Genomic DNA, 21,790 nt, shown 5'->3' with positions numbered 1-21,790 from the left:
AAAAAATACACTAGTGAAAAAGCACACACAAAAAAAGCACTAGCATTATAGAGTTTAAATTTGGAATTCCTTGACCAAAAGGGAGAAAGATTTAAAATGCCTTTTTATAAATTCATTAAGTGTTTACTATACATCCACCTCATGTACAACTTTGTACAAGGAAATACAGGAGATGCAAAAAAAAAAAGAAAGGGATCAGAAATGGTCCTTGGATAGGGGAAATATATGATATAGACAGGAAGGTAAAACAAGTCCTATTATATATAACCACAAGATGATGTCACAAAATGTAGTATGCTTCACTTTACATAATCATTAAAAAGTTATAATATAGTGAGGCAAAATGATATATATTTTAAATTTTATAATATAAATTCACGATTTCTAAGAATTCTTGGGCAAATCTTTTTGTAACAGAAATGATCATCTATAAACATGTTAATCCAATGAGTCCAGAGTGTTAAACCTTATAGTTCCCTCGATGGCTAGACTGGTTCAGTCTCTGAAATGACTTGAGGTTATAATCAAACCAGTTTTCACCATTTTTCCTGTCTGATTATACCATTCTGCTCTCAATGAGTGTGCCTGTATTAGGGAATTAAATTCTTTACCTGCTGAGAAAAATTAGACTATAAATGAATCTAAGTAACAGACAACTTCTAGGAATTGTTTTAATAAGGTATAGGCTCAAAATAAGACTTGCTACATTAGTTAGAAGAATACTCACCTTCATTCCTTCTTCCCAACTAATCCACAGGTCACCTCGGGTCAGGAAGCAAGCCACTGCATGTCTGGCTAAATGGTGAATCCAACCCTCCTGACGAAGCTGTGTCATGATGGCATCAATCCATGGAAAGCCTGTCCGGCCTTCTGCCCATTTTGCTAAAGCCTCAGGATTCTTATCCCAAGGAATCTGAACACAGATGGGATTTCCTTCCATTTTATCAAAGCGTGGATTATTTGTTGCCGCTGTATAGAAAAATTCACGCCATAACAGTTGCCCATAAAGGGAAAGGGGAGGGGAACTGTTCTTCTTTACCTAAGGTTAAAAAGCAAAGAAGTATTACCAGCAATTTTTTAAAGAAGTATTTTGAAAAATTAACTTCAGTTTTAGGTAATACCTTTTTGTAGAGATCTGTTAGCTTGAAGTAAAATAGTCGACATGACAAACAACCAAATCGGAGATAAGGGCTGAGTCCAGTAGGGCTAGCAAGCAGGGAATTTGCATTCATTCGAGGTCTTTCAAAGTTTGCTACCCAAGCCTGAAAACACACAGAGAGAATTATGCTGGCTAATTGCCTTTTCCATTTTAGAAGAGTGTTTAAAACTGACATACTTTTTTTTAAAAAAGTTACATAATTCTTGGGGAATAAAATTTTATTATCCCAGTCACAAACACATTTTAATAAACACAACAGAATAAAAGTGAGCATTCTTTTGTTTCAGCCATCCTCATGTAGCACATACTCATGTGAAATAAATTATCTTCAAATTCCTAACACCAAGCTGAGACACTTTCAACCTATCTCCTTGACACTGAGGTAAAGGTGAAACAGAAGAACTTTATCTTAGCTTCAAAGTTATGGTCATCAGATACCAGCTTACACAGAAAGAACAGAAGAGATAGTATTGGTAGTAGCTAAAGAAGAAATAGTCAGCAGAGGAGGAAAAACATATTTAAATGAGGCGATGGTTGTTAATTTTCAAACACTTAGGTCTATGCTATTTTAACTATTTCTCTCAATTCTTCTTTTCAACAGACTATTTTTAGTTTTTAAAAAAGAGTGAAATTATTTTTTAAATGCCAGTTTGGAAATACAAGCATGACCTATATTATCATACTTTTCTTTCCAAATGCCTTTCCAAACGTGTAAGTGCTTCAGTTTCTCCGCCTGGCCATACTGCAGAGGGCAAGCCATCTGTATCAAAACCTAAAACAAAACAAAACAAAACAAAAACAGAAAAAAGAAAAAGATATTCTTCTGTAACTAAAATAATTTTTATTGAACCACAATAATTGGGAAAAAATACTTCACAGAAAAATTCTAACAGTAGCATAAAAATGAACTGAGGGCCCTGGATAGGTCTTCACATATAAGGATATAGTATGGTCTCTATTCTTTAGGACAAACATCTTAAGGTGATTAACAGATCACATTTATAGCACACATAATGCACAGATTTAACACTTCTTAGTTTAAGAGTTTCTTTTAGATTTTTTCTCCTTTCTTTCCCTCTTAATGCAAAATACTTTACATATCAAATTAGAAGTGAGATTTTCTGAGTGATTTATTAACTCTCAAGCTTCATTTATACCTACCTAATTCTTCTAATGAAGGGACTCCATATTTCTCATCATGGTCATCAGAAAGAGGAGTTGTGCACTTTTCTATCACTTCGGAAGTAATCGTCTCTACTGGTATCTCTAGTGGTTCCATTTTGCTGATGAGAGTCTGGAATCTCTTATAAGTAAGAGGTGGTTGTCCACCATTGAGTTCTATGATCCTATTACAAAGTTAGTAAAGTGCAAAAAAAAGTTAGTAAAATGCAGTTAGTATGAAGAAATGACAATATATTTTGATTGATAACTTCTGAAAATGCTTAAAATCAGAAAACAAAAATTAATTACTTGACTTCCAGGAGGATATAAGCTTCTCTTATGACCAAGAAACTTATTAAAATGCCTAATGAATTGAAAAATTATTCTCTTCATTTTCTAGACATCTGCTATGTGTCAAAAATATACAGCATGCAAGTAACAAAACCTTTAAGACAAAGGGTATTATTTAGTATCTATGAGTGAAAAAAACAAGTGGTTAAATCAGCCTAAAAGTAATAACATAAAAATAACATAAATGAAAAGGTAAAAAAATATTACAACGCAGCTCAAAGAATCTCTTAATCATCAGTAAAAACCTAACCAGACCAATATTATATTGAGGGGCAATAAAGCAAGTCTTATTAATTACGATTCTATATACTATAGTGATAATCACTTGCTACTTTCTGTTGTGCTCATCATGCCTTTGTTAAATATGTCAGCATATGTATCTTATGGACATACTTTAAATTTCCCTCCTCCTTTTTAATGTACTGTTCGAATCAGTTTGCTAGTATTTTGTGAGGATTTTTGCATCTATATTCATGAGAGATATTGACCTATAGTTCTCTTTTTTTATGGTGTCTTTATCTAGTTTGGTATCAGGCTGATACTGGCCTCACAGAATGAATTTGGAAGTGAAATTAAGAAAAGAATCTCATTTACAATTGCATCAAAAAAAAAATCTTTTTTTTATAAACTTAATCAAAGAGGTGAAAGACTTGTACTCCAAAAACTATAAAAACTGACAAAAGAAATTCAAGATGACACAAAGAAATGGAAAGACACTCCATGCTCATGGGCTGAAAGAACAAATACTGATGGGCCACCTGGCTGGCTCAGTCAAAAGAGCGTGCAATTCTTGATGTTGGGGGGAGTTCCACGTTGGGTGTAGAGATTACATAAACAAACTTAAAAAAATTAACACAAAAGATATTGTTAAAATGTCTACACTACTCAAAGCAATATACACATTTAATGCAACCCCTATCAAAATATCAACAGCATTTTTCACAGAGCGAGAACAAACAATTCTAAAGTTTGTATGGAACCACAAAAGACCTCGAATAGCCAAAGCAATCTTGAAAAAGAAAAACAAAACTGGAGGTATCACAATTCCAAATTTCAAGTTATATTACAACATAGTAGTAATTAAAACAGTATGGTACTGGCATAAAAAGAGACGCACAGATCAGTGGAATAGAAGAGAAAACCCAGAAATAAACCCACAATTACATATGGTCAGTTAATCATCAACAAAGGAAGAATGAATATACAATGGGAAAAAGTCTCTTCAATAAATGGTGTTAAGGCTGTGGGGCGGAGGCGGCGGAGAGGCCTGCAGCGGCAGGGAGTGGTGGGACCCGGAGCGGGCGCTGGAGCCCAGCCGAGCCGAGCCGGAGTGGGCGGCGCAGGCCAGCGCGGCAAACAGCCACCATGTCGATGTTCCGGAAACTGTTCAGGGCAGGAGGGGGCAAGGCCGGCAAGGGCGGCCCGACCCTTCAGGATAACATCCAGCGGCTGCGGGACACGGAGGAGATGCTAAGTAAGAAGCAGGAATTCCTGGAGACTAAGATGGAGCAGGAGCTGACCGCTGCCAAGAAGCACGGCACCAAAAACAAATGCGAACTAGAACAAATATAGAATTATTTGGAACCACAAAAGACTTGAATAACCAGAGCAATCTTGAGAAAGAACAAAGCCAGAGGCATCACACTTCCTGATTTCAAACTATACTACAAAGCTGTAGTGATGAAAACAGTGTGGTATTGGCATAAAAACAGACACACAGATCAATGGAATAGAGAGCCCAGAAATAAACCCACAAATTGACCATATATGGTCAACTAAAATTAATATATAAATAAATGGTGTTAAGAAAACTGGACAGCTACATGCAAAAAAATGTAACATGCAAAAGAATGGACAGCTACATGCAAAAGAATGTAACTGGACCACTTTCTTGCACCATACACGAAAATAAACTCAAAACCGATTAAAGACCTAAATGTGAGACCTGAAACCGAAACAATCCTTGAAGAGAGCACAGGCAGTAATTACTTTGACATCGGCTGTAGCAACACTTTTCTAGATATGTCTCCTCAGGCAAGGGAAATAAAAGCAAAAATAAGCTACTGGGACTACATCAAAATAAAATGCTTCTGCAAAGGAAACAATCAACAAAACTAAGTCAACCTACTGAATGGGAGAAGATATTTGCAAACGACCTATCTGATAAAGGGTTGGTATCCAAAATCTATAAAGAACTTATAAAACTCAACACCCAAAAAACAAATAATCCAGTTAAAAATGGGCAGAACACACGAACATTTTTCCAAAGAAGACATCCAGATGGCCAACAGACACATGAAGAGGTGCTCAGTATCACTCATCATCAGGGAAATGTAAATCAAAACTACAATGAGGTATCACCCCACACCTGTCAGAATGGATAAAATTAAAAACACAAGAAACAAGTGTTGGTGAGGATGTGGAGAAAAGGGAATCTTCTTGCACTCTTGGTGGGAATGCAAATTAGTGCAGTCACTGTGTAAAACGGTATGGAGGTTCCCCAAAAAGTTAGAAATAGAATTACCCTAAGATCCAGTAATTGCACTACTGGGTATTTACCCCCCAAATACAAAAACACTAATTCAAAGGGATATATGCACCCCTACATTTATAGCAGCATTATTTACAATAGCCAAACTATGGAAGCAGTCCAAGTGTCCATCGATAGATGAATGGATAAAGATGTGGTATGTATGTATGTATGTATGTATGTGTGTATGTGTGTGTGTGTGTGTGTGTGTGTATATATATATATATATATATATATAATGGAATATTATTCAGTCATAAAAAAGAATGAAATCTTGCCATTTGCAACAACATGGACAGAGCTAGAGAGTGTGATGCTAAGTGGAATATATCAGTCAGAGAAAGACAAATACCAAATGATTTCATATGTGGAACGTAAGAAAAAAACAAACAAGCGGGCAGGGTGGGGGGAAGAGACAAATCAAGGAACAGACTCTTAACTACAGAGAACAAACTGATGGTTACCAGAGGGGAGGTGAAGCGGGATATGGGGTAAATAGGTGATGGGGATTAAAGAGTACACTTTTATCATGATGAAAAAAATAAAATAAAAAAAGTACATTTTTCATTATTCCACACATAATTACATATAAATTGTATGTACAGAAAGTAAACACCACAAAAACTATCCTCTCTGCTATTAGTAGTTTTGTTTCAGTGTAATAGTTTGAGTTTATACATAGGGTCATAATGAAACTTGTGGACTGTGGTTATACTGCAGTGATACTAGGGAAGACACTGCTAATTATAGAACTTAAGCAAAATAAAGACCTGAGAAAAATGTTTTCTGTATGTTACATTTTTATATGATGAATTATATATGGTAAATATTCACATTCAATCCACTAACCAATCCAATTATATACATAACACTAAATTTCCCGCTTAGATGTATGCAACTGCTCTTATCCTATTTTGCTTCTGATGGGGTTTGGGACAGGTTGCCCCAAAATATGTCACTTTGGCATATTGGTTACTTTCAATTAAAATTACTTAAGAAACAGTCAGTATAAGAAGGAACTCTGACCCTGCTCTGTCTCCCTGAAAGCAAGAAATAAATTCTCTATGTGAAGGGTACTTTCCCAGGACCTGGAGAGTAAAAGATATCCTTATCACCTGAGACAGGTTAATTCAGGCCTGAGAAGGCTGTATAAACTTCATACATTTGCTACCCTAAACCCAAACTTATTTGTCTCGGCATTTCTTCACTAACTTACTTTTTTTTTTTTTGTCTACAAGGTGTAAAACCTGCCTGCTTTGCTCACTTCTTTCAGTCTCATATCCTGGACATATGAATTAAATTTATTTTTCTCCTGTTAATCTGTCTTAAGTCAATTTAATTATTAGACCAGCCAGGAAGTTAGAAGGGAAAAAAGGAAAGTCCTGCCCCCCCCACAAATATACTTCCTTCTTACTATCAGCTTCCTAAAGTTAAGAAAACTGGTAAACTAGAAGGCAAGTTTATTTTCAAGAGATATATGACTTCTGATAGCAAGTAAGACGCCTGCCTGAAATCAAGCCACAGTTTTTTCATACGTTTGGAAAAGTGAAATAAAATTAACTAGTTTGTCATGTAATTTATAGAATTAGCTTTAACTAGATAAAATGAGTAAATAAAAGCAAAATAATTTAAAAGGTACATAAATTATGAGATTTCAAGTTCAGCACTTGTGAAGACAATAGTATGCCAAAAGTTACTAAGTTAATGAATCTTCTGAACCTTCAAAACTCAAAGCATATAATAATTCCTAAATTTAAACTTGACCACAGAATCTTTTTTTGGACAAATCGTCACCAAGAAATGGTATTTCAAGAAATACACTTTGAGAAATAAGATATTATGCCACTGTTCAGAGGACTACAGCTATAGAAAGGAGTATTACATGTAATTGGCAATTGGACTTAAAATCCAGATCGACAAGATGAACACACATGAAATAAAAAAACTTCATGCAATCGTACTAAATATATCACAGCATTTCATGGTTTTGTGTCATATAAACTATGAAATTAATATTGCTAAGAGCCCAGAGAGGCAAGACCACAGGCTGAGGTAAATTTTGTGATACTCTTAACAGTTTGAAACTGAAATTCTAAGTATTTTTATCTTATGCACTCACTACGTCTGTAATTTTGGCATCTGTCATTGAGTCAATTAAAAAATCAGAGCAGTTAAATAAAATGCTAAGGGTTTGACATATTCATTTAATTCTCCCATAATTCTATTATGTATATGTTGTTCCTTCCATTTTAAAAAACTCCCACAGGTTAAAACTTACTTGTCCATGTACTTTTTTTTTTTTTTAAATGCCCAGCGTGGAGCCTAATGTGGGGTTTAGGCTCATGACCCTGAGATCAAGACCTGAGCTGAGATCAAGAGTCAGACACTTAACCAACAGAGCCATCCAGGCACCCCTTGTCCATGTACTTAAAATACTACTGAACTGTACACTTAAAAATGGTTGAGATAACAAATATTATATGTATTTTACCATAAAAAATAAAAGAAAAAAAACTTACTTGTCCAGGTCATATAATGTATGTGAAATTCGTACAATTACTTCTACTCCAGCTTCAGTAGCCAGTTTCTTAATAGCTGCATCTCGTTCCTTTCCAAAAGGCTCAGAATCATACTCAATTGAAAGTTTAGTAATGTTCCATTCCTAAAGTAAGAAAAAGGAACAAAAATGTACACAAATTTTAATAATTATTTTTCTATTATAACAATACATTCTGGGAGAAAGTGAAAAACTCAAACTCTACATATGAAACAATTATACATAAATCAAACTTCGAATATGAAGGAAGAAACCACACAATTTATAAATTCAGAATTATGTAACTAAGAAATGTACACTCACTAGATTTCAGGCATTATACTAGGCAGTAGACAATCTAGTAATATGCTTAAAACCAGCTTCCTACACTAAATTTGTTTGTATAGCACTTTATTTTTCAAATAATTTACACTTTTATTATCTCATTTACTCCTTAAAATAACCCCCAGTTTGGCACTTTGGTTGATATCTCCATTTGGCAAATAAGGTTATTTTAAAAATTTAGGGACTTAGTCGCCCTGGGTGGCTCAGTCGGTTAAGCATCTGCCTTCGGCTCGAGTCATGATCCCAGGGTTCTGGGATCGAGTTCTGTATCAGGCTCCCTGCTCAGTGGGGAGTCTGCTTCTCCCTCTCCCTCTGCTGCTGGCTAACTCTCTCTGTCAAATAAATAAATAAAATCTTTAAAAAAAAAAATTAGGGACTTGCCCAAGTTCACAAAGAACAAGAATACCTGGAGGGTATTTATGTCTGCTGAATTTATGTCTGCTGATTCTAAGAATTGGTCTTTCACAAAACTTTTTTTTTTTTTAAGATTTTATTTATTTATTTGAGAGAGAGAGAGAGCATGAGTGGGGGGAGGAGCAGAGGGAGAAGCAAACTCCCCACTGAGCAGGGAACCCAATGTAATGCATGGCTCGATCCCAGGACCCTGGGATCATGACCCGAGCCGAAGGCAAATGCTTAACTGACTGAGCCACCCAGGCGCCCTTTCACAAACCTTTGATAGTTAATATGGTATATGTTGCTTTGGGGAGGTACTCTGTTTTATGTTTTTCATTTCTGATTACCAAAAAATGTTAACTGTGGAGATACAGAGATAGTAATAATGTCAGATATTTATTGAGTATCAGGTGCTATATTGATAAGTTCTGTACACATCTCCTTATAGTGATTTTCAATGTGGAGACCGTGACTTCAGGGAATTGTGATTTCCTATGGGGGCAGTAACTTTAATTCTAAAATCTATTCTGATATATCTTACAAGAAAAAAAACAAACTGTAAGTATACTATTATTTAAATCACTATATAGTAACACACTAATTCTCCAAACCTGTACAGCTTAGACAAGGGCTGTTCCCAAGGGTGGGTTAAAAAAAATACTACTATAAGCCTTGCAGAGTATATCCTTATCTTTATGCATGCATCTTAAACATTTTTGGGCATTTGTTCTATTTTTCCTAGAAATAGTTCCTTGAAAAACAATTTATAGATAAGCATATTTAAAATTTTGACAGACACTGCCAAATTTTCCACCAGATACACTGTACCAATTCACACTCTCATCAGTAGTATACCAAAATGCTTGCTCCGCATACACTTGCCAGTAGTATGTTAAAGGTTTTTAAAAACCACTAACACATACAAATGGTATACACAGAAAAACAGTACCTCATTTTAAAAATTTTCCTTTCTTGAACATCTTGAAGAATGCATACCAAGCTGTCAATAGCTGTTACCTTTAAATTTAGGAGTGCAAATAAGGTAATTATTTTTTATTTTACACACCTGCATTGCTCACATTTGTTAGTTCAATCACATACTGTTTTTGAAATTTAGAAACAAAATAAGAGTAGGAAAGCATTATATTTGTTTTATAGTGAAGCAGTATAGAGTAGTAGTTAAAAAACATAGGATCTAAAGTCAGACCTCCTGAGTTCAAAGACTGGCTCAACTATTTGCACAAAAGGCTAAGCTCTTCATGCCTGCTTCTTCATCTGTAAAATGGGTAGAATGTGAGTAATGTGCTCAGAGAGTACCTAGCACATAATAAACACTATGTGTTTGCTACAGTAAAATGAAAAAAAAATTATTATGTTACAGGGTTGCTGAAAGATTAAATGAGATAATGCAGGTAAATCGTTAAGAACATAGTACACAGTAAGTTCAATGAATGACAGCTATTATTACTAGCCATTTGTATATTTCTTTTTTGTGAGTTGCAGGTTATGTTTGCTTGGTTTTCTATTGCAGTGAGTTTTTCTCTTATGGACTTGTAAGAGCTCCTTATATTTTAATGATAACAACCTTTCCCTGCCATATATGTTACAACTTTTTTTCCTAAATAGTTTGCAATTCTGTTTTTTTGATAAATAATTTTTTAGTTTTTAGATAGATGATAGAGCTTAAGATAAGTTTGTTAACACTTTTGAAAAGGAAGAGAACATAAGTCAGACACCTAAAGATCAAAATATAGACCACATTACTAGTAAAGATGAACTGGAGAAAACATATTAGGTTTACAGGCAGGTAAGCTTGCTAATATTTCACCCCTGAATTAAACAGATTTATCTACCCAATGATAAGCATTCCCTTCCCTGCAGTATGGGCTACCCCCATAAAATTTATCACACAGAAGAGAATAGGATGTGTGCTCTCAGTAAGTGAGAAGAAATGGTACAATCTGAGCTATACTCACCTAGCTCCTTCTAGTAAACTAACCAATGAAATCTTTCACTTCTTCCCTGGGGATAAATTAGTGAATATCTCTCCCCAAGAAAAATGAAAAGCTAGGGAGGAGAAGGTTCCCCAAACATTAAATGTATTCATTTATACATCAAATATTATAATCTTTATTACAGGCCAAATACAATGCTAGGTCCCTCCCTCCTGGAGCTTACTGAGGAAGACTGGTGACACAGAGGTAAATTTAAAAAGTAAATACATAATAACTAGTAGAAAAAAACAGAATGCTATGATAGAGACTATGGAGATAAGCTGATAAGCTAATTATCTACTCTTTTTCTTCCCCAATTATGCTGGCAAGACTTTCAGTTAGTGGTGAAACTTTATATCCTTGCTTTTCTCCCTATCTTAGGTGGAAAGCACTCAGTATTTCACCATTAAGAATGACATGGGGGGGGGGGTGGAACAAGATGGCGGAGGAGAAGGAGACCTGGATTTCATCTGGTCCCAGAAATTCAGCTGGATAGGGATCAAACCATTCTGAACACCTACCAACTCAACAGGAGATCGAAGAAAAGAATAGCAACAACTCTCTGAACAGAAAAGCGACCACTTTCTGGAAGGTAGGACCTGCGGAGAAGTGAATCCGAGGCCATATTCAGGAGGATAGACGGCGGGGGAGGGGTCCTCCATCGTTGTCGGCTTCTGGCAAGTGATAGAGTAGCGAAGCACAAAATCGGAACTTTTAGAAGTAGGCTCCGCTGAGGGACATCGCTCCAGTGGCTAAGCGAGCGGGGGACCCTCGCAAGACACTGGTCTCAGGACCCTTGGGGTCACAGAAAGACGGGGGGGTGCCTGAGTGCGGCAGAGCTCCCAGGTATTGGAGGAGGGAAGCCGGCTGCAGAGATGGAGCCAAGGAGCGGGCTCTCAGCTTGGGGTTGCCATAAACCGTGATCGGCGACACAGTCGGGCCACTGCTCCTTCAGCAGGGACCCAACAAGCGGCAGATCCGGGGAGACTCCCCGTCTTCCCCAGGGAGGAGCCCCATGAGAGCGCACCACAGGGATCTGCTGCGTTTGGAGACTACACATGGGGTTGGGTGCCAGAGATAGAAATGCTCGGTCACAGGCCGGGTGAGCACGGAGTGCAGCTGGAGACTGTGGAGACAGGACTGACTGACAGCTTTTCTCTGGGAGCACACTGAGGAGTGGGGCCCCAAGTTCTCTGCTCCTCTGGGGCGGAGATTGGGAGGCCGCCATTTTCAATCTCATCCTCCAAAGCCAAAGGGAAAGCTTGCAGGGAACTAAAGCTCGGAGCAAACGGGAACAGATTACTTAGCCCTGACCAGCGAGGGCGGGGCAATTCCGCCTGCAGCGAAGACATTTGGGAACCACAGCAACAGGCCCCTCCCCCAGAAGATCAGCAAGAACAGCCAGCCAAGACCAAGTTTACGGATCAATGAGAACAGCGGAACTCCAGCGCTAGGGGAATACTGCACAAAGAATTCATGGCTTTTTTACCATGATTCATTAGTTTTTCAAAGTTAATTTTTTTAACTGTCTTTTTTTTTGAATTTTTCTTTTTCCCTTTTTCAATCATCTTATCAATACCTTTTTTAAAAAACATTTTTATTTTTCATTTTTTGAGATGTATTCTATCCCTTCATAGTAGTTACCCTTATTTTTTGCATATATATATAAGTTGTTCTATGCTTAAAATTTTGAGATACAGTTTCTTCTAACAGATCAAAATATACCCTAAATCTCTAGTGTATGGCTTTGTTCTAGTTTCCTGCCTGATCACATTCTCTTGTTTATTTTTATTCTCCTCCTCTTTCTTTTTTCAACCAACTTATCAATTTCTTTTATAAATCTTTTATAATTTTCATCTTTAGTCATATTCCATCCCTTCATTGTATTAACCCTTATTTTTGTACATATATAAGTTTTTCTTTCTTTAAAATTTTGGGAGGCACTTTCTTCTAACAGACCAAAATACACCCAAAATCTAGCATGTGGCACCAATCTATGCACCAGCCTGATCATATTTGATCATATTCTGTTTTTTGTTTTGTTCTGTTTTTGTTTGTTTTTATCTTTTTCTTTCTTTCCCTTTCTTTTCCCCCGGTTTCAGGTCTTTTCTGATTTGTTTAGAGTATATTTTCTGGGGACGTTGGTACCCTGTTAGCATTTTGTTCTCTCATTCATCTATTCTCCTCTGGACAAAATGACAAGGTGGAAAAAATCACCTGAACAAAAAGAACAAGAGGCAGTACTGACTGCCAGGGACCTACTCAATACGGACATTAGTACGATTTTGGAACTAGAGTTCAGAATGATGATTTTTAAAGATACTATCGGGCTTGAAAAAACATGGAAGTTAGTAGAGAAACCCTTTCTGGAGAAATAAAGAGAACTAAAATCTAACCAAGTCGAAATAAAAAAGGCTATTAATGAGGTGCAATAAAAAATGGGGGCTCTAACTGCTAGGATAAATGAGGCAGAAGAGAGAATTAGCCATATAGAAGACCAAATGATGGAAAATGAAGAAGCTGAGAAAAAGAGATAAACTACTCCTGGATCACGAGGGCAGAATTCGAGAGATAAGTGATACCATAAGACTAAACAACATTAGAATAATTGGGATCCCAGAAGAAGAAGAAAGAGAGAGGGGGGCAGAAGGTATATTGGAGCAAATTATAGCAGAGAACTTCCTTAATTTGGGGAAGGAAACAGGCATCAAAATCCAGGAGGCACAGAGAACCCCTCTCAAAATCAATAAAAATAGGTCCACACCCTGACATCTAATGGTAAAACGTACGAGTCTCAGAGACAAAGAAAAAATCCTGAAAGCAGCTGGAAACAAGAGATCTGTAACCTACAATGGTAGAAACATTAGATTGGCAACAGACCTATCCACAGAGACGTGGCAGGCCAGAAAGGACTGGCATGATATCTTCAGAGCACTAAATGAGAAAAATATGCAGCCAAAAATACTATATCCGGCTAGGTTGTCACTGAAAATAGAAGGAGAGATAAAAAGCTTCCAGGACAAACAATAACTAAAGGAATTTGCAAACACAAAACCAGCCCTCCAAGAAATATTGAAAGGGGTCCTCTAAGCAAAGAGAGAGCCTAAAACCAACATAGACCAGAAAGGAACACAGACAATATACAGTAACAGTCACCTTACAGGCAATACAATGGCACTAAATTCATACCTTTCAATAGTTACCCTGAATGTAAATGGGCTAAATGCCCCAATCAAAAGACAAAGGCTATTAGATTGGATAAAAAAACAAGACCCATTGATATGCTGTCTGCAAGAGACTCATTTTAGACCCAAAGACATCCCCAGATTGAAAGTCAAGAGATGGAAAACCATTTACCATGCTAATGGACATCAAAAGAAAGCTGGGATGGCAATCCTTATATTAGACAAATTAGATTTTAAAACAGACTGTAATAAGAGATGAGGAAGTATATCATACTTAAAGGGTCTATCCAACAAGATCTAACAATTGTAAATATCTATGCCCCTAACATGGGAGCAGCCACTTTTATAAGGCAATTAATAACAAAAGCAAAGAAACATATTGACAACAATACAATAATAGTGGAGGACTTTAACACCCCCCTCACTGAAATGAACAGATCTAAGCAAAAGATCAACAAGGAAATAAAGACTTTAAATGACACACTGGACCAAATGGACTTCACAGATATATTCAGAACATTCCATTCCAAAGCAACAGAATACATATTCTTCCCTACTGCCCATGCAACATTCTCCAGAATAGATCACATCCTAGGTCACAAATCAGGTCTCAACAGGTATCAAAGGATTGGGATCATTCCTTGCATATTTTCAGACCACAGTGCTTTGAAACTAGAACTCAATCACAAGAGGAAAGTCGGAAAGAACTCAAATACATGAAAGAGCATCCTACTAAAGAATGAATGGGTCAACCAGGAAATTAAAGAAGAATTAAAAAAATTCATGGAAACAAATGAAAATGAAACTACAACGGTTCAAAATCTTCGGGATGCAGCAAAGGCAGTCCTGAGAGGAAAGTATATAGCAATACAAGCCTTTCTCAAGAAACAAGAAGGTCTCAAATACACAACCTAACCCTACACCTAAAGGAGCTGGAGAGAGAACAGCAAATAAAGCCTAAACCCAGCAGGAGAAGAGAAATAATAAAGATCAGAACAGAAATCAATGAAATAAAACCAAAAGAACAGTAGAACAGATCAACGAAACTAGGAGCTGGTTCTTTGAAAGAATTAACAAGATTGATAAACCCCTGGCCAGATTTATCAGAAAGAAAAGAGAAATGACCCAAATCAACAAAATCATGAATGAAAGAGGAGAGATCACAACCAACACCAAAGAAATACAAACAATTATAAGAACATATTATGAGCAACTATATGCCAGCAAATTAGATAATCTGGAAAAAATGGGTGCATTCCTAGAGATGTATCAACTACCAAAACTGAACCAGGAAGAAATAGAAAACTTGAAAACAGACCTAATACCACTAAGGAAACTGAAGCAGTCATCAAAAATCTCCCAACAAACAAAAGCCCAGGGCCAGATGGCTTCCCAGGGGAATTCTACCAAACATTTAAAGAAGAACTAATACCTATTCTTCTGAAACTGTTCCAAAAAATAGAAATGGAAGGAAAACTTCCAAACTCGTTTTATGAGGCCACCATTACCTTGATCCCCAAACCAGACAAAGACCCCATCAAAAAGGAGAATTACAGGCCAATATCCCTGATGAAAACGGATGCAAAAATTCTCACCAAAATACTAGCCAATAGGATCCAACAGTGCATAAGGATTATTCACCATGACCAAGTGGGATTTATCCCTGGGCTGCAAAGTTGGTTCAACATCCACAAATCAATCAATGTGATAACAATACATTAATAAAAAAAAAGAACAAGAACTATATGATCCTCTCAATAGATGCAAAAAAAGCATTTGACAAAGTACAGCATCCTTTCTTGATCAAAACTCTTCAGAGTATAGGGATAGAGGGTACATACCTCAATATCATAAAAGTCATCTATGAAAAACCTACAGCGAATATCATTCTCAATGGGGAAAAACTGAGAGCTTTCCCCCTAAGGTCAGGCACACGGCAGGGATGTCCACTATCACCACTGCTATTCAACATAGTATTAGAAGTCCTAGCCACAGCAATCAGACAACAAAAAGAAATCAAAGGCATCCAAATCGGCAAAGAGGAAGTCAAACTCTCACTCTTTGCAGATGATATGATACTGTATGTGGAAAACCCAAAAGACTCCACCCCAAAACTGCTAGAACTCATACAGGAATTCAGTAAAGTGGCAGGAGATAAAATCAATGCACACAAATCAGTGGCATTCCTATACACCAACAACAAGACAGAAGAAAGAGAAATTAAGGGTAGATCCCATTTACAATTGCACCCCAAACCATAAGATACCTAGGAATAAATCTAACCAAAGACGCAAAGAATCTGTACTCAGAAAACTATAAAATACTCATGAAAGAAATTGAGGAAGACACAAAGAAATGGAAAAACATTCCATGCTCATGGATTGGAAGAACAAATATTGTGAAGATGTCAATGCTACCTAGAGCAATCTACACATTCAATGCAATCCCCATCAAAATACCATCCACTTTTTTCAAAGAAATGGAACAAATAATCCTAAAATTTGTATGGAACCAGAAAAGACCCCAAATAGCCAGAGGAATGTTGAAAAAGAAAAGCAAAGCTGGTGGCATCACAATTCTGGACTTCAAGCTCTATTACAAAGCTGTCATCATCAAGACAGTATGGTTCTGGCACAAAAACAGACACATAGATCAATGGAACAGAATAGAGAGCCCAGAAATGGACCCTCAACTCTATGGTCAACTCATCTTCGACAAAGCAGGAAAGAATGTCCAATGGAAAAAAGACAGTCTCTTCAACAGATGGTGTTGGGAAAATTGGACAGCCACATGCAGAAGAATGAAACTGGCCCATTTCCTTACACCACACACAAAAATAGATTCAAAATGGTTGAAAGACCTAAATGTGAGACAGGAGCCCATCAGCATCCTAAAGGAGAACACAGGCAGGAACCTCTTCGACCTCAGCCACAGCAACTTCTTTCTAGAAACCTCGCCAAAGGCAAGGGAAGCAAGGGCAAAAATGAACTACTGGGACCTCATCAAGATAAAAAGCTTTTGCACAGCAAAAGAAACAGTCAACAAAACCAAAAGACAATCGATGGAATGGGAGAAGATATTTGCAAATGACAAATGAGATAAAGGGCTAGTATCCAAAATCTATAAAGAACTTCTTAAACTCAATACCCAAAGAACAAATGATCCAATCAAGAAATGGGCAGAAGACATGAACAGACATTTTTCCAAAGAAGACATCCAAATGGCCAACAGACACATGAAAAAGTGCTCAACATCGCTCGGCATCAGGGAAATCCAAATCAAAACCTCAATGAGATACCACCTCACACCAGTCAGAATGGCTAAAATTAACAAGTTGGGAAACGACAGATGTTGGTGGGGATGTGGAGAAAGGGGAACCCTCCTACACTGTTGGTGGGAATGGAAGCTGGTGCAACCCCTCTGGAAAACAGTATGGAGGTTCCTCAAACAGTTGAAAATAGAGCTACCATACGATCCAGCAATTGCACTACTGGGTATTTACCCCAAAGATACAAATGTAGGGATCAGAACGGGTATGTGCACCCCGATGTTTATAGCAGCAATGTCCATAATAGCAAACTGTGGAAAGAGCCAAGATGTCCATCGACAGATGAATGGATAAAGAAGATGTGGTATGTATACACACACACACACACACACACACACACACACACACACACTGGAATATTATGTAGCCATCAAAAAGAATGCAATCTTGCCATTTGCAACGACGTAGATGGAACTGGAAGGTATTATGCTGAGCAAAATAAGTCAATCAGAGAAAGACATGTATCATATGACCTCACTGATATGAGGAATTCTTAATCTTAGGAAACAAACGGAGGGTTGCTGGAGTGGTGGCGGGTGGGATGGGGTGGCTGGGTGATAGACATTGGGGAGGGTATGTGCTATGATGAGCACTGTGAAGTGTGCAAGACTGTTGAATTACACATCTGTACCTCTGAAACAAATAATACATTATATGTTAAAAAAAAAAAAAAGAAGATAGCAGGAGGGAAAGAATGAAGGGGGGGAAATCGGAGGGGGAGATGAACCATGAGAGACTATGGACTCTGAAAAACAAACTGAGGGTTCTAGAGGGGAGGGGGTGGGGGGATGGGTTAGCCTGGTGATGGGTATTAAAGAGGGCACCTTCTGCATGGAGCACTGGTTGTTATATGCAAACAATGAATCATGGAACACTACATCAAAAACTAATGATGTAATGTATGGTGATTAACATAATAAAAAAATATACAATTTAAAAAGAAAAAGAATGACATTCGCTATGTTTTTAATAGACAACTTTTATCAAATTAACATTTACCAATTTTCTATTCCTAGTTTTTTAAAGTTTTTTAAATCATAAGTGGAAGTTGAATTATATCCAGTGCTTTTTCTTCATCTATTGAGATCATCATAATAGCTTTTCCTATATTCTACTAATAGGAAGGATCACCTTAATTGATTTTTATAATGTTGAACCAACTTTGTATTCCCTGGCTAAACTAATATAGTATTATTTTAAAATATTGCTAATTTCAATTTGTTAATATATTGTTAAGTATATCTGAGTCTGTTTCTGGGGGGACATTTGGCTATTTTTCTTCCTTAAAATTTCTTCATCAGGTTTTGCTGTTAGAGTTATGCTGGTCTCACAAAAGAAATGTTTTGGGGAAGTGTTCCCAACATTTTCCTATGTTTTCTGAAAAGTGTTATAAAACTGGTATGATTTCTTTCTCAAATACGTGATAGAATTCACAACTAAAGCCTTCTTGGGCCCGGAGTTTTATTTATGGGAAGGCTTTCAATTATAAATTCAATTTCTTTAAGAGATATAGGGCTATTCACTTTTTTTCTTTTCCTGAGAATTTTATAACTTGCACTTTCAAGAAGTTTTTCATCATTTCATCTTAGTTGCATAATTTATTGGCAATATGTTTATAATATCCTTTATTATGCTTTTAAAATTTAGAGAATCTCTAGTGATATTCCCCTTTTTATTCTGGAAAAATGATTTTCTCCCTTTTTCACCCTGATCAAGATTGCTAGTAGTTTATCAATTTAATCTTTTCGAAGACCCAGCTTTTGGCTTTGCTGACTGAATCAATCAGGATTCAGTCAGGAAACAGAAACCACATCAGAAATTTGAACAGGGAAAATTTAATATAAAGAATTATTAGCAAGTAAAACGTGGTCAACAATGACAAGGAGTAAAAGAGGAGTTAAGGTTACACTTTCCAATATGGTAGATAGTCAGTAGCCGTGGCTTCTGAGCACTTGAAATGTAGCTAGTTGGAATAGAGATGTGCTCTAAGAATAAAATATACACTGGATTTCTAAGACTTCATATGAAAAAAGGTTAAAATAGCTTAAAATTTTAATAATTTCATATTGAAAGGAAAATATTTTGATATACTGGGTTAAATAAAATATATATTTTTAAAAATAAAATATATTGTTAAAATTAACTTCATCTGTTTTTTTTTACTTTTTTAAATGTGGCTATTAGAAAATTTATAATTACATTATGTGGCGTCTGTTGTCCAAGGTGTCCAAAATTAGCAATTGCAGAACACTACTACCACCACTAAATGGAGGGAAAATAAGAAAATAATGAATTAAGAACTTCGAAAAAAAGAACCCTCCACTGAGATTCACACCTCAGTGCATGGGTTCTCCTGCCACAGTAACACAAAACCTTCCCTGTAGGGAAGGAACTTGCCAAAGGGCAAAGCCAGACCTGGTTCATAGGAACAGCACACTGGGTGGCCGAGAAACTTTCTGCAGGGGTGTAGGTAAGCTGGAGCCGGGTCTGTGGAAGTGGCCTATCAAGGGGCAGGGAAATTTGCCAGAGGGTGTGGTTAGACTGGGACTTGTCCAGAAGGGAGGCTGAGGTAAATACTACTGGGTCTCCCACATGCTCAGCTGCCAGCTAATGCACCAAGAAAAAAGCGAAAAGAACAAGGCTACCAAAACAGAAAGCCCCTTCTGTCCTACTATGACTTTGCAGAGAATCACCACCACCATCTCTCAACAAAACCTAATATCAAGCCAGCTGACAAAGGAGAAATGTTGACAGCATCCAGCTTCACTATCACAAAGCAGGACGTAGGTTGGATTAGAGCTGAGAGACAATAAATTGATTACTGCAATTTATTTTCTCTATTGTTTGCTTTCTGTTTCATTGATTTCCATTCCTGTTTATTATTTTCTTTCTTCTACTTCCTATACTATAGGTTTGATTTGTTTTTTTCTTCTACTTTTTAAAAAGATGGAAGCTTAGTTCTTTGATTCCTTCTTTTCTAATAGAGTACTGAAAGCTATTAATTTTTCTCTAAGCACTGCTGTAGCTGAATCCCATGTTTTTTTAATGGCAAGTTGAGTTTTAATATTTTAAAGAAATTACCCTAATAGTAACACTATTTTTTAACTGAAGTATGTTGTGAATCCCATAAATTTCTGTATAGTTTTCATTAGCAGTTATAAATATTTGCAATTCTCTTGCTATTCATTTTAATTCTATTGAAGTCAAAGAATATATTCTATAAGATGTCAGTTTTTTGAAGTTTATTGATATGTTTTGTGGCTGAACATATGGTCTATCTTGGTGAATATTTCATATGCGTTAAAAAAGAATGTGCAGATTTGGGGTGCAGTGTTCTGCAAATACCAGTATACCAAACTGGTTGACAGCATTGTTCATATCACCTATATCTTTATTAATTTTTGTATATTCTATCAATAAGTTAGAGATTCACATATTTTTATGCTGTTAGTTGGTACATACACATTTATAATAGTTAAATCTTCTTGATGTAAGATTGCTCTTAATCTCTGGTAATTCTGTCTTAAATTCTATTTTCTCATGCTTACTATTTGCAAAGTATTTTTTTTCAGTCTTTTTTATTTCAAACTGTTTTTAATTATAATTTTTTTTGAGTAGAGTTGGTATACAATGTTATACTGGTTTCAGACCTACAACATAGTGATTCAAATGCTCTATATGTTATGCTATGCTCACCACAAATGTAGCTACCATCTGTGACTATAAAACACTATTACAATATCATGGCCTATATTCCCTATGCTGTGCCTTTTATTTCTGTGACTTATTCATTCCATGACTGGAAACCTGTATCTCCTGTTTTTCATATTTTTTTCATATTCTTATTTTTATTATTTATATTTTTTAAGATTTATTTATTGATCTTAGAGCGAATTAGAGCAAGAGAGAGCAGGGGGAGGGGCTGAGGGAGAAGGAGAGAGAATCCTTAAGCAGACTCCCCGCTAAGCAAGGAGCCCAAGGTCCTTCCAATGACTCTGAGATCATGACCTGAGCCAAAATCAAGAGTTGGACACTTAACTGACCGAGGCACCCAGGCACCCCTCTTCATATTTTTAAAATGTCTCTTCTAATCAGCATATAGTTGGTTCTTGCTTATTCTTCATCCAGTCTGACAACTTGTGCCTTTTAAATGGCAAGTTTAAAATAGACCATTTACACTGAATAAAATTATTGATATAGTTGAGCTTAAATTCACCTATCTGCTTTCATTTAAATGAGTCAAATATTTTCAGTATTCCTTTTTAAACTCCTCTATTAACTTTTTTAAAATAGCTCTTTATGCTATTTTAGATCACAATGTACATTCTTATCACTGTCTACCTACAAATCATATATTATTACTGAATAATATAAAAACTTATAGATACTTGTATTTATTTTGCTCCCATCTGGTGTGATCCTGTTATAAATTTTATTTCTATATATGTTACAAGCCCCTTAATATTGATATTATCTCCTACAAATCACTGCTATTAGTTGGTTTTAACCTGTCAACAGTCTTTTAAAGAATAGAATGTATAAATATACCTAACTAAAAATTTAAAAAAGTTGGTCTTGTATATTTTTACCCATATATTTATGTGTTCTTTCCTCTTTCTTGCAGATCCTGTCTTTCATCCAGAATGACTTCCTTTCACCTAGCAGAAGTTCCTTTAGTCTTTCTTACAGTATAGATCTGTTGGAAATGAATTATTCTATTTTTGTCTGCCTGCAAATGTCATTTTACCTTTTTAAATCTCTATCTATCTATCTATCTATCTATCTATCTATCTATCTATCTATCT

At 36.3% G+C, this 21,790-nt stretch overlaps 1 protein-coding gene across 4 annotated transcripts in view; it reads right to left on the bottom strand.

Annotated features, from left to right (window-relative positions):
• The window catches only part of CRY1 (cryptochrome circadian regulator 1), a 122,610-nt gene that overhangs the window by 20,916 nt on the left and 79,904 nt on the right, over positions 1–21,790 (bottom strand). For all 4 annotated transcript variants that reach the window (XM_073900346.1, XM_073900344.1, XM_073900345.1 and 1 more), the window contains exons 3-7: positions 7,721–7,863; positions 2,321–2,505; positions 1,843–1,931; positions 1,122–1,262; positions 728–1,039 (exon numbers count right to left, since the gene is read on the bottom strand). In XM_073900346.1, coding sequence (XP_073756447.1) covers positions 728–1,039; positions 1,122–1,262; positions 1,843–1,931; positions 2,321–2,505; positions 7,721–7,863 — 870 coding nt within the window. The remainder of the gene's footprint in view (positions 1–727; positions 1,040–1,121; positions 1,263–1,842; positions 1,932–2,320; positions 2,506–7,720; positions 7,864–21,790) is intronic.

Source organism: Callorhinus ursinus, unplaced genomic scaffold (assembly GCF_003265705.2).
Source record: "Callorhinus ursinus isolate GAN/ISIS: 27379988/994484 unplaced genomic scaffold, GSC_fseal_2.0 scaffold14, whole genome shotgun sequence".
Taxonomy (NCBI): domain Eukaryota; kingdom Metazoa; phylum Chordata; class Mammalia; order Carnivora; family Otariidae; genus Callorhinus; species Callorhinus ursinus.
This window is presented reverse-complemented; position numbering and strand designations above follow the sequence as displayed.